General features: G+C 40.2%; 1 protein-coding gene and 1 pseudogene across 2 annotated transcripts in view; both read left to right on the plus strand.

Moving 5' to 3' along the window:
- Positions 1-14,419, plus strand: part of UNC80 (unc-80 homolog, NALCN channel complex subunit) — a 232,700-nt gene that overhangs the window by 33,274 nt on the left and 185,007 nt on the right. For both annotated transcript variants that reach the window (XM_025404486.1, XM_025404487.1), the window contains exons 8-9: positions 11,272-11,533; positions 12,628-12,762. In XM_025404486.1, coding sequence (XP_025260271.1) covers positions 11,272-11,533; positions 12,628-12,762 — 397 coding nt within the window. The remainder of the gene's footprint in view (positions 1-11,271; positions 11,534-12,627; positions 12,763-14,419) is intronic.
- On the plus strand, positions 6,808-7,611 carry LOC112636426 (annotated as a pseudogene).

Here is a 14,419-nt window from a genome sequence, read left to right on the forward strand (position 1 = left end):
TACCACAAAATCGTATGTGAGATGATGATGAATCTGTAACTTAGTTTGAGTTAATCATGCCACAATGTAAACATATATTAAAACATCACAATGTACTTCATAAATATGTAATATTATCCATCAACTTAAAACAAAAATTTGAAAGTCAAAAATATTAAAAGTAATATGGAAGGGACTCTGTGAGGATAGCCAATCCAGTCTCCTATAACTTAGCTGATGTGCTAACAACTTTAAGCAATGATCAATTTAATGCTCCCTTATGAAGCTTGTTTTATTTTTAGGTAGCTCTATTTAGTGGAATGTTCTTGTAGGTGATCAAAATTTGCTTTTCTGTAGTTTCTATGATTCTTGCATTTGTTTTTACTGCTGTGTAACAAATTACAACAAGCTTAGTAAATGAAACAGCACACATTTATTATCTTTCAATTGTAGGGAAAAACCCAGGCCCAACTTAGTTGGGTTCCCTGCTTCAAGGTCTTACCAAGCTGAAATCTAGGTGTTGGCATGGACTGCAGTTGCCTCACAGGCTTAACTGGGGAAATATCCACTTACAGTTTCTCTCAGGTTGTTGACAGAATTCATTTCCTTGCAGTTCTAGGACTAAGATCCTTATTTTCTTGCTGGATATTGGCTGGTGACTGGTCTTAGTTTCTGAAGCCTGCCCACGGTTATTTTCCATGTGGCCCTCTTCATAAGCTAACTCAAAATATGGCAGCTGATTTGTTGAAAACCAGCGAAGGAGAGAAATCCTCTTTAATTCCAGTCTGCTAATACAGTGTTTATAATGTGACATAACCACAGGAGTGATGTCTCATTAACTTTGTCATATAAGGTAACCTAATTATGGGAGTAACATCCCTTTGCCTTTTCCATATTTTATTGGTCATAAATAAGTCACAGGTCCTGCCTACACTCAAGAGAAGATGATAAAGGGTGTGAACACCATCAGATGGGAATCAAGGGTGTCTCTCCTAAAATCTGGCTACACAGTGCTTTTGAAGATGTACAAACTCTTCCCATATTAGCCTTCCACCGATTCAAAAGTAAGCATTATGACCACCACCACCTCCACAAGGGTTTCATTTTATTTGATGATGACAAAGTTATCAGTGACATAATTAAATCAGATTTGGGGAAAGGTAGTTACTTAGGACACAGACTAAGAGAATAACAATAAGAACTACCTTTTTGGATATCTATGTGTGCAAAATCATGCTAAAGTCTTTACATTTATTGTATTATTTAAATATTCATATACTCATTTATTTCTATGTCAGTATATGCCACCACTATTGGCCTAGATATTCTAGTCAAAAATGTGAGGTTCACTCCACACCAAGTCCTTTACATTCTGCCTTCTTAATGTCTGTCAAATCTTTTTTCTCCAACCTCATAATCATTGGCTTAGTTCATATCCTTATCATGTCTTACTTGGATTTCTTTTTTTCATTTAATTTTTTAGGGACAGGGTCTCACTCTGTCACTCAGGCTGGAGTGCAATGGCATGATCACAGCTCACTGTAACCTCAGACTCCTAGGCTTAAACGATCCTCCTGCCACAGCCTCCCAAGTAGATAATGTGCACCACCAAGTCCTACTATTTTAAAAAAACTTTTTTTTTGGTAGAAACATGGTCTTTCTATGTTGCCCAGACTGGTCTTGAACTCCTGGCCTCAAGTGATCCTCCTGCCTCAGCCTTTCACAGTGCTGGGATTACAGGTGTGAGCCGCCATACCCAGCCTTTACTTAGATTTCTACAACTGCTTCCAAACAAGTATTTCTACATTAATCATTACTTCCTACTCATCTGTTACCTATGAGATGTTACCAAAGTGATTTAAAATACCTGTGGACTAAAGAGATACAGTTATCTGCACCAAACATGCCCAATATACAATGGTAAAATAGGCATAGGATACCTGCTCTGGACATGTCTATTCAAAGAGAGAAAATGAGAGACACTGGTCTTTATTCCTTTGAAATTAAGGTGGAAAATTGTTGGAAGGTCCTTGATTAAAACTCAGTGCTATTCTTGCCCATGGCTCTTGGCTCCATCCTCTGGGCTATTAATTCTATCCTCCAAATCAGCTTTCCTTTTTCAAAAAAGATAGCATGCGTTTACCTGAGTAGTTTCCTCAGCTTGCTTCCTGCCAGTAAAGTTTTGGGAGTCTAATAGCCTCTTTTTTCCTCTTATACTGTCTCTGGAAGTGTTTTTGCTGATATAATTATTTTTAAAACTTTGTGGGTTCACTGTGAATATTTTTACAGTCCACTAGAATGGAAAAAATCCACATCTACAAATCTCTTTGAGATAATCTCGTTTCTGTTTTGTGCTTCTGTTGAACCTCTAAGAAACTTAAGGGCACTTAAGGGCACTTAAGTTTCTTAAAAGTTTTATATATATATGATATATATGTAAAAGAAGTGATAACTATTTGGATTTGAATCACACTCTCAACATTTAATTTAGAGAGGGCTTTTTTTTTTTTTTTTTTTTTTTGAGACGGAGTCGGGCTCTGTCAACCAGGCTGGAGTGCAGTGGTGCGGTCTCGGCTCACTGCAAGCTCTGAGAGGGCCTTTGATCTAATGGAACGGCATTCTTGGGTATGGTCTAGGATCATTCTGAAGCCTTAACTAACGACTGTACAACTCCCACCCTTGGCTTCATCTTTAGACCACATTTTTCCAAAAGTTCTTTATATCTGATATTTTATTGGAAGCCATTTCTTTTTTTTTTTTTTTTTTTTTTTTTTTTTTGAGACGGAGTCTCGCTCTGTCGCCCAGGCTGGAGTGCAGTGGCCGGATCTCGGCTCACTGCAAGCTCCGCCTCCCGGGTTCACGCCATTCTCCGGCCTCAGCCTCCCGAGTAGCTGGGACTACAGGCGCCCGCCACCTCGCCCGGCTAGTTTTTTGTATTTCTTAATAGAGACGGGGTTTCACCGTGTTAGCCAGGATGGTCTCGATCTCCTGACCTCGTGATCCGCCCGTCTCGGCCTCCCAAAGTGCTGGGATTACAGGCTTGAGCCACCGCGCCCGGCCTGGAAGCCATTTCTTAATTTTAGAATTATTTGCCATCTGGAGAAGCTGAGATTTTTCAAAATCAAGTTCCAGCTCATTAGTCTTTAACAGTTCTTCCTTTAGTTCATAACTTTTCTCCCTCAACTTACTATAAGCAGCAAGAAGAAATTAGAAGGCACCTTCAACACTTTATTTGGAAGTCTCCTTTGTTAGATCACCCAGTTGGTTAGGCACTTATTTTTTAACTTTCCACATCACAGCTAAGCAACTTTCTGTTAATATATAACAAGGATTCTCCTTCTCCAGTTCCCAGTAGTACACCCCTTACTTCTTGTTAAGAAACCATTTTCAAAATTAGGGTTTTATCTTGGTTCTAAAGTCTGTATTAGTTGTCAATTTCTATATAACAAATTATCCCAAATCCTAGCAGTTTAAAACAAAGGACATTTATTTTTTTGCGTAGTTTCTGAGGATCATGAATGCTGAAACAGCTTAGCTGAGTGATTGTGGCGCAAAGTCTCTCAAGCTGTTGGCCCGGCCTGCAGGATCTGAAGGCTTGACTGGTTTGGAGGCTTTGCTTTCAAGCTCACTCAGACGGCTGTTGGCCAGAGGACATAATTCCTCACAATCTGTGTCTCTCCATAGGGCTGCTCGTAACATAGAAGCTGGTTTCCCCAAAACAAATTATTCAAGAAAGAAAGGGAGCATCCAACATGGACGCTTTTATAACCTAATCTTTCATAACCTCATCTTCTATAACCTAATCTTTTATAACCTAATCTCTGAAATGACATACCATCACTTCTGCTATACTCTTTGGATCACACCAACTAACTTTAGTGCAGTGTGGGAGGGGACCACACTAGAATGTGAATACCAGGAGGCAGGGATCACTGGGGGCTATGTTGGAGGCTGGCTATAATAATGATAATGTCACCATCATTTAATATATTAAAATGTTTATGGCTCTTTCTGTACATATTTTTTCACATCGATTCTTGAGCATTCCTCCTCCACTAATTGTATCTTATACAAATTCCAAAAAGTTTAACTTAATTTCAAATAAGAGTAAGTAATCTTTTACTTCAAACACGATGCCTCTGTCTGACTTTCAAACATGTCATAAAAACCAAGATCAGTGTAAACTCCTGAGGTCATAAAAGTATTCATTAGCTAATATTTCTTACATAATTTTTCTCATCCATAGTAAGCATAGAAATTTAGAAATATAGACATATAGACAGTAAATGATGTTTCTTTTCTCTGGCAAAATCAAGTGTTAATGGTTCCATTCTGATTTGCCAGTAAAAACAAAGCCAGCTATAATGTTCAAGACTACTATTTGTGAACATTTTTTTCTTATTCTCTGATATGTCTACACTCAAGCACTATATATATGCATTCCCTGACACATATATGTGCATAGTCACCCACAGCAACATACACTCACGTGTGTTAATTAGATATGAATCAGTGGCACTTCGGAAAAATGAGTTAGCTTTTTTCTCTCTGCCCAGCTGCAGTGGTTGGTTGCCATGGAAATGATGCACAAAGTAGAACTTTCAGAAAATACAAATGTTAATGTGTCTTTATTGGAAGAGCTCATGTATCGATCAGAAAAGAAGAGAACTTTAATAAGAAAGCAATGCAAATATCCTAGTAACAAAAGCTGTCTGCTTGTATCAAATACAATTCATTATCTGTTTTGCTCTGAACTTGAATGAACTACACATCAGTCTTCTCTGCACTCTGCAATAAGTAAACAGGTAGCTAGTTTTTAAATTAGTGTTAGATTTCATCTTTAATTAATATATGCAGAGAGTTAATTTATGCTTCAGTAAATACTGCATAGAGTCAAGACTGACAGTTCTTTGCTTCCATAGATTGGTATTTCCCAAGTGCTTATCTGCCTTCAATACTTTCTGCTATCAGATCTCAACCCTAATTAACAATAACTTGACTTTCCAAAGCCATAGTTGTTTGGAAAATAGACTAAAGAAATTCTTGCCAGTTTTGAAATTCTTTTCTGTCATAATATGTTGTTTATTCTACGCATGTAATTTTTGTATAGAATCAATTACAGAAAAAAAAGTAAATATATGAAATATTTTAAAAATAAGTGAAAATCATCCATGAGCCATCAGGTAGCTATAAACATTATTAACTTTTTATATATGTGCTTTTCTTCATTATTTTTACATATATCATTTAGAAGAAAAGTTGTGTTCATATTCTTTTATAACATTTTTATTTTTAATTTTTTTCCAGGAAATAACTTTTAGATTCAGAGGATATTAGAGTTGAAAAGAACTTTTCTATCACATGATCTAAGAAGCTTCCCTCATGTCATTTTTTTTTTTTTTTTTTTTTTTGAGACGGAGTCTTGCTCTGTTGCCCAGGCTGGAGTGCAGTGGCACTATCTCAGCTCACTGCAAGCTCCGTCTCCCAGGTTCACACCGTTCTCCTGTCTCAGCCTCCCAAGTAACTGGGACTAGAGGTGCCTGCCACCATGCCTGGCTATTTTTTGTATTTTCAGTAGAGTCAGGGTTTCACTGTGATAGCCACGATGGTCTCGATTTCCTGACCTCGTGATCTGCCTGCCTTGGCCTCCCAAAGTGCTGGGATTACAGGCAGCAGCCCCCTGGTCAGGCCTCCTTCACGTCATTTTTATCCAGTTGTGAAAATGTATTTCTCACATGTTAGTCTGCTGGTTAATTAAAACGACTTTATTGGATGGTGATACTTTGATCGTACCTGATAATGCTGTCTTAAATGAAATAAAAATATTTATTGATAGTTCTTGCTTTTTACTGAATATTAAGTGCAGCACAGCTCACACATTAAGTCAAAGAAACTAGTGATTGAATAACACCTTAAAGCGAGGTACTTAAATATTTGCTACCAAACGTCTTGTTAATTTATTGATATTTTCAAATGGAGTCTCTTTCAATATCAAGCAATTGAAATGTGATTTTACTTAACAAATTTTGATAAGATACGGATACGTTTCTACTCTCTGATCACAACCTTACGTTGTTGGATTCTTGCTGTTCTGCAGCCCATCATTTGCTGAACTAACATGCCCTGTTAGAAAATAGTTAATGCTTATGGGACTCAACTGTACAGTTGTTAATTACTTTCAGTCGATAAATTCTGTATGTAGAGAAAGATACCAATTTATTCATCTATTGCCCTCAGGGACAACACCGTCAGCATATCTTCTCAGTTACAGCACCTCCATATGGGATTATTAAGAGTGTTCAAGGCGGGGCGCGGTGGCTCACGCCTGTAATCCTAGCACTTCGGGAGGCCGAGGCGGGTGGGTCATCTAAAGTCAGGAGTTCGAGACCAGCCTGGCCAACATGGAGAACCCTCATCTCTACTAAAAATACAAAAGTTAGCTAGGCGTGGTGGCAGGCACCTGTAATCTCAGCTACTCAGGAGACTGAGGCAGGAGAATCGCTTGAACCCGGAAGGGGAGGTTGTAGTGAGCCGAGACCGCGCCACTGAAAAAAAAAAAAAAAGTATTTAAGGAGGGCACGAGCTGCTCGGGTGCGAGCCCAGCCAGGCCCGGCCCACTTGCTCAGAGCGTGGCCTTCGGGGGAGGCGCGCCTCCAATTGGCGCGAAAGTGATAAAGAGGCGTGGCCGGAAAGGTTCCGCCCTGCTCACCCCTGGAGTACTTAAGGGAGTTGGCGGGGCGGCTGCGCTCATTGCTCCAGAACTCCGCTTAGCGAGTGGGTCGCCCGCACTACTTCTGTGCTACTCAGCGACCCCGGTGCCTCGCCACCATGCCGCGCTCTTTCCTCGTCAGGAAGCCCTCTGACCCTGATCGGAAGCCTAACTACAGCGAACTGCCGGACTCTAATCCAGAGTTTACCTTCCAGCAGCCCTACCACCGGGCCCACCTGCTGGCAGCCATCCCACGTTCGGAGATCCTTAACCCCTCTGCTTCGCCGCCAACACTCATCTGGGACGCTTTCTTGGCACTCCAAGCCCAACCAACTGCCAGGGCCTCCCTCCAACTGGGACTCTCCCAGGAGAGTCCCAAGGTGGCAGAACTGACCTCGCTGTCAGATGAGGACAGCGGGAAAGGCTCCCAGTCCCCCAGCCCACCCTCACAGGCTCCTTCGTCTTTCTCCTCCACTTCAGCTTCTTCCTTGGAGGCGGAGGCCGATGCCACCTCCCCAGGCTTGGGCCAAGTTCCCAAGCAGCTGGCCCAGGTCTCTGAAGCCAAGAATTCCCAGTTTCAAAAAGCCTTCAACTGCCAATACTGCAATAAGGAATACCTCAGCCTGGGTGTCCTCAAGAGACACATCCGAAGCCACACGCTGCCCTTCGTCTGCGGAACCTGCGGGAAGGCCTTCTCCAGACCCTGGCTGCTGCGGGGCCATGTCCGGACCCACACCGGTGAGAAGCCCTTCTCCTGTCCCCACTGCAGCCGTGCCTTCGCCGACCGCTCCAACCTGCGGGCCCACCTCCAGACCCACTTGGACATCAAGAAGTACCAGTGCCAGGTGTGCACTCGAACCTTCTCCCGAATGGCCCTGCTCCACAAGCACCAAGAGTCGGGCTGCTCAGGGGGCCCCTGCTGACCCTAGAGGCTCCCACTTCCTCTCCATACCTGACACCCCACCCCGCGCCAACCAACAACCTCCCCAAGCTCCAGAAGGAAGGAGGTCGCCATGTCCTCATGCCACAGAATTCCCTCTTGAGCGCCCCCATTTCTGGATGCATCCGTCGCACGAGACCTTGATGAAAACCATTTTCTGGTTCTGTTTCCTCTGCCTGGATCCCTCAGTGGACTCTGAAAGAGGACCTCCCGTGGCCATGTCTGTGGATGGCTGGCGGGAGGGCAGCTGGCAGCCCCAGCTCGGGGGCATTCTGGAACTGGCTTTTCTGCATGTGTTTGTGTATTCAGAACTGTTTGGATGCAGCTGTTTCAGCTACAGGACAAGAGCTGACAGACTGACTGGGAAGTATCCACCCCAGTCAGGGGACCCTCCCCACTCCCTCCTCGAAGGAGCCCTCAGGCCACCCTCCACCAGGTGTGACTATGCAATAATCCACCCCCAGGTTCAGCCACGGGGCCTTCCAAGGCGGTGACTGACACCAGGACGTGTCTAGAGCCTGAGATGCCCTGAGCCCGGACAGCTATTTCAGCTTCCTGTTTGGCGCGGTTGGCACCTGTTTCCCAGGCAATTTAACAGTGTCTCAAAAGGGACTGTGAGTAATGGTTGTCACGTGTCGGTGGCCTAAGTGGGGTGCTCTGGTCTGCCCGATGTATCTCCCAAAACTATTTTGGGATCCCAACAGGTAGGCCTGGGAGGAAGATGTTTACATTTTTAAAGGTACATTGGTACTTATATTTCTCACATTTTGTATCAAGGAAACGTTTTGTATAGTTATGTGTGCAGTTTATTGATATCCAATAAAGCAATTTTTGTATTTTTTTAAAAAAGTATTCAAAGAGTACCTGAGAATATTGTTTAAAATAAAGAGACCATGTCCTCTGAAATTCTGGTTTAGGAAGTCTGGGGCAAGACCTGGTGCCTGCGTTTTTAACAACCTCCCTCCTTCATATCCTTCTTGGAAGGAAGGATTCTCATGAATGTGGTTCATGGTTATCTTGTGTGGAGCACTGCTCTAGGGATTTGAAGTAATTTATGGAACTCCCTGATCTAATTTACTAACTGGAAACATTTGGGGACTTTAAAGTGTGGGGCAGAGGGTAACGGGTGAAGAATAACTACCAGCTATTCCAATGGGGAGGAAATAATTTGGTTGAACTAGTAATAACTGTCTTAACCATAGCAGCCTAGTCAAGAAAACAACAGTTTCACAGGCTCTTATAATAAACCAAATGATTGTCACAAAGCCTTGAGGACCTAAAATTACCCAGCTGGTAGCCAGCCAACCCTATACTTTGTCTTTTGTTTATAAATCCAAGGTTACAGCATGGGGGCGGGGGGAAAGAAATCCTATCATCTGAGGTATAAATGATAGGCTGAGAGGAGTGGGTTGCGTCATGAATCTTTAAGGAGAAATGGGATGGGTGGGGGAAGGGAAGAGCAGTGAAAGCCTTTTAGGAAATGGGTAGAAATGAAAAGGTTTTTAGTTTCCTTCAAACTGAGTCACAGGAGTAAACAAGTGGCACTCAGGGTCTCAGGAGTAAACAAGTGGCATACTGGACAATTTGAGAAAATATTAAAACTGGACTTTTTACCAAAAAATGTATCTGGGGCTGAGAGGCAATAAATCAATAACTGGCACACCAGGGCAAGCATAACAGAGAGTGAGTTTGGAATGGTAAACCCAGCCAGACTACTCAGGCCTGGTTCACTACTGTAAGGGAGCTTGCATTTTATTCTAAGGGGATTGAATAATGTATTGAAAGCGTTTGAGCCAGGGAGTGGAGGAATAAAAGGAGAAACTAGTAGATTAGTAGGACGTAATTTCAATAAGCCTGATGAGAAATGTTTAGTGGCTAGGATTAGGGTGGTGTCTGTGGAACTGATGAGAAGTGGTTGGAAGGAGATTCTATGAGACTTTATGATAGATTAAAAGTTGTCACAAAACTGATGTCCAAAGAATATTCTAGGTCTCTGGAAAAAGGATAAACTCTGGCATAGCACATATGGGAATTTAGGGGTTGTAGAAGGCTTCTTTTCATATGACTGCCAACTCACTTTTGTGTTTAAACTTCTATTTATATTTATTTCCTACTTGTCAAAATATTCAAGAATATTAGACTGTAAGATAGCTTTGAAATTCAAAACCATTGTGTACGTAGGCAATTGCACCTCAACCCATCAGACAGTGCTATTAACAAGAGAAAAAAATAATAAAGTATGGTATGTGCTTCGATAGGGAAGTGGAAAAGCTGTAAAAATAATTTGCAAGGCACAGATATGGTTTGGGTTTGTACTTTTGAACTTTTTACTGAAACCCACAGTCAGAAATGTATTTTATCAATGACTCATAACAAACGTATCAAGTGAGACAAAAGTTTCACCAAACATCCAAGTCCTTACTCCATAGTTTTTATTCTAGTTAATAGGTTAAAATAGTAGCTGTGTCCTATGGAATTATTTTCTTGAACCACTAGTGAGCTGTAGACTTTTTAATTAAAAAAAATATGAGCCTAAGAAGTTCAGGAAAATCCCTACTCACTCTCCGTGGCGGCGTCTTTTGTGAGAGCACTTTGTGTGTGGGTAGCATCATTTGCTAGTTTATGGGAGGGTACGAACATCTCTCTTTTGCATCACCTAAATCAGAAGGAAATTTTGCTTGGGAGTTAAGTTTAGATTTTAGATTTAGGATACCATCTTGGATCCCAGAAGTTCTAAGTTTATATTTTGTTATTTATTTCCTGTCTTTCTTACCAGGCCATATGTTCTTCAAGGTGAGAAAGTTAAAGTTACCTTTAAATCTGAATTTTTTGGGACACAAATTTTCAATTTGTTGCACCTAAGATACATGGGGTGATGTATTAATCTGAGTAATTTCTTAAAACTACTTTGTAGTAGAATTAAATTGAACACTAGGTAGTGAATATATTATGAGTTTAAATTGAATAATAGAATCCCAGGAACTTGAGATTTTTAAAAAATTAGTCTTGCTCTCTTGCAAGGATATATAACTTTAGAATTCTCAAAATTATTTTATTTATTTTCCTCGTAGAAAAATTTCTGTTTCTTATCATTTTGTAGCTTTTCTTTAGTTATTTTACATAGTATTTTCACAACTGAAGTTAAAATAGCTCAATGAGGTAGGCAAGGCAAATATCATTTCTATTTCTATCGGGGTAAAAGTCATACCTGATCTTAGCATAAAGGAAGCATTGTAATCTGAACCTCATCTATTTCTATAGCTCTCACTCTCATCATTGTCCATCACCCAGATTACTCACCAATTACTTAGGTAATCAAACTCATGATTTTAAAAATTCATACCTTTGTAGGCAATGTTCCCTCTGACAGAAACGCCAATCCTCCCTCCTGCCCAAACCTCAACTTTGCCTGGCTAATTCCTATCCATCCCTCAAAATTCTTTCAATATCTCTACTTTCAAGAGATGTTTAGTGAAAATGGAATGAGAGAGACCAGTTGGAAGGATATTAGAGTAAACCACATAAGAAACAAGTAAATGAATAACTAAACAAATGAGAAAAGTAGAGCTATAAGCCATGCTGTGCTGCCCCTCTGAAAGCTTAATTGCCAGTATAATTATCTTCCTTCTGCCATTGGGAACAGGGCCTCTCTTGTGATACCTCCGTGCCAAAGGTCCCGCTATGCCACCTACTTTGACGTTGCTGTTCTGCGCTGCCTACTTCAGCCCCATTGGTCTGAGGAAGGCACTCAGTGGTCTCTGATGTACTATCTACAAAGGCTGCGACATATGTTGGAAGAGAAGCCAGAAAAGCCTCCAGAGCCAGATATTCCTCTCCTGCCCAGACCCAGGAGTAGCTCCATGGTGGCGGCAGCTCCCTCACTAGTGAACACCCACAAAACGCAAGTAAGAAAAACTCAGTTCATTGTCATTCAAACCAGCAACTTTGCCATAATGGATTCTTTTTTCCTCTGTCCATCCAGCTCTTATGTACTCTAGTGCTGACTTTTTGGTTGGTGGGTTACACTGTTGCTATTATCTTTTGCCTTCCATCTTGCACGCTTGACCTTTGCTGCCCTTTAGCACTTAATCATTTGAAGAAGTGCACCTCTTACACATGCTAATTTAGTATAAGTCTTTGTTTATCTAGAATAGTGGAAAATTGGGTCTAATGGATAATCAAAGTAGTAATTAACAGAGAGTTCTGACATTTAATCTGTTGATTACTAATATCATAAAATCTGTGACATAGGATTTTACTAAACATGGAGTAACCTCTTTTGCATAACTCAACATTTTTTAGTGTCTTAATGTCATTATTAGGAATACTGCATTTTGATAGTCTTGCTATTTATTATAAATGTTTGGAGAAGTAAACTGAATGTGTACTGATATGGTGATATCCTCATGACAATTGCTTTTTGATAAATGAATGACCTAATATCAGCTTGAACACTTGTTCTTGCCCTCTTTCTCATCAACACCAGGTGTTGAAAATATAGAGAAAAATGTGACTTGTAGTGTGTTCCAGTTGTTTGGATTTACTTAAATGTGAATTGGCTGAGTCTGAAATTTGTTTCTGCATATTCTGAAAACAAACATGAGCAATAGCAGAGTTAAAAAGAAATATAATCTGTTTAGTAGTAGATATTCTGCCTAGGTGGATATCTGCTTTACTGAATCATTCAATGGAAAAAAACCACTCTTTTTAATTAAAAAAAAAAAAAAAAGAGAGAGATCCATCTTCTCTCTATTTTCTTAGCATTCTAGATCTGGGGCTACATGACCTCACTGCCGAAAACTCCAAACAGGAATTACAATTAATATGAAATACATATTCTCACTAGCAGAATTTGGATTCCAGAAGTCCAGACATACAAGTTCAATTGTTCAAAGGTATCAAAGCAATAGTGCATCCCTGTTAAAAATGTGACATTTCAATAAGAAAAGTATTTGGATGTAAAATCCTAAGTCCTTGATCATTGTCTTCCTTTATTAAGGATCTCACCATGAAGTGTAATGAGGAGGAAAAATCTCTTAGCTCTGAGGCCTTTTCCAAAGTTTCACTGACCAATCTGCGTAGGTCTGCAGTCCCAGATCTTTCTTCAGACCTGGGCATGAATATTTTTAAAAAGGTGAGTAGAAATGCTTATGCTCTTTGATATTTTGGTAAATAAAAAATGTCAGTGGGACATGAGATGTTTCTGATCATACTGCGGTATGGGGTAGGGTGGGAAAGGGACCTTAGGAACCGAAGTCAGCTCCTAGATGTAACACTGACTTGCAGCATACCCCTGTGCAAGTCCCTCTGTGTATATGAGTGAACCTCCTATTCTAAATGCTCCACAGGGTTGTCGTGAAGCTCAATCCTGATCATATGCATAAAGCAGTGTAAAGCAGTGTGGTGGTGGAAATAATTGTGGTAACATTGATGGTAACTTTCATTTGTATGGTTCAACTCATTTTTATCAAGTACTTTTTATAAGTAGTTCTCATTTAATCCAATGACATCCTTATTTTCCTCATTTTGCAGGTAAGAAATTGACCCTTAGAAATTTTAGGTAGCTTGCCCAAGATTGAGTCCAAACTCAAAAGTAGGTCTTCTAGTTAAACACTTCATATTTTTCTGCCATTACTCTGCCTCTCTTTTTTGTAAGTATATGGAGATAAACAGAAAATAATATATGTAGACCTATGTATATGTATATATATAGTGGTTTGCTTTCTGTTTTCCAAAACTGTTAGTTTAATTATGCCAACAAAGAACAAATAACACGATATTGACCTATTATGAGCTGAAAGTGTTGCTAAGTAAGCAGTTTTCTGCCTTTGTTAATGATGCAACAAAAGACAACAGCCATCAATTTTCTTAAAACATTGATTATTTGAAAGGAAAAAATAGTTTTCAATACTGGCTGCATATGATAATTTTTAAGGAGCTTTAAAAAATCTTCAGGCTCAATCCCAGACCAATTAAGCCAGAATTGCTGAAGGTAGGCTAATGAATTGTTATATTTTAAAAGCTTCCCTAGCAATTCTAAACTTTTAGTTGCACTTGGTTTTGAACTTGTTTGGTAGGAATAGTGAGTTTGTGGCAATGTATGGTCTGTATCTTCTTTGACTCTTTATTAGTTTCTGTTATTAAACTAACAGTTTTGGAAAAGAGAAAGCAAACCACTATATATATACATATACATAGGTCTACACATATTATTTGCTGTTTATCTCCATATACTTACAAAAAAGAGAGGCAGAGTAATGGCAGAAAAATATGAAGTGTTTAACTAGAAGACCTACTTTTGAGTTTGGACTCAATCTTGGGCAAGCTACCTAAAATTTCTAAGGGTCAATTTCTTACCTGCAAAATGAGGAGAAATTACAAACAGTGGCACACATTTAAAGTTGGCTAATTGGAACAATGGATCACTATCATGAAAAATGGAACAGAAAAAGACAGGCTGGTTCAAGTAGTGACTCTAACCGTGTGATTTGCAAACTTTAGTGTGCGTCAGAATTACCTACCAGGCCTGTTAAAACACACATTGCTGGACCTCAGCTGCTGAGGGTCTGATACAATATGTCTGAGAGTTTGCATTTCTAATAAGTTCCCAAGTGATGCTGATGCTGCTGGTCCAGGGACCACACTTTGCAAATCACTAGTCTAACCCAACCCAGGAGAAAGACCCATGGAATAAGTGACCTTTTACTTAGTTTCTTTCACTCTTTTAACATGAAATTTCTCCAATTTCTATTGGATGATATTCAGTGACTTTCTGGGTCTCCTCTTCCTGG

The sequence above is a fragment of the Theropithecus gelada genome, chromosome 12 (genome assembly GCF_003255815.1).
Source record: "Theropithecus gelada isolate Dixy chromosome 12, Tgel_1.0, whole genome shotgun sequence".
In the NCBI taxonomy this organism is placed as follows: Eukaryota; Metazoa; Chordata; class Mammalia; order Primates; family Cercopithecidae; genus Theropithecus; species Theropithecus gelada.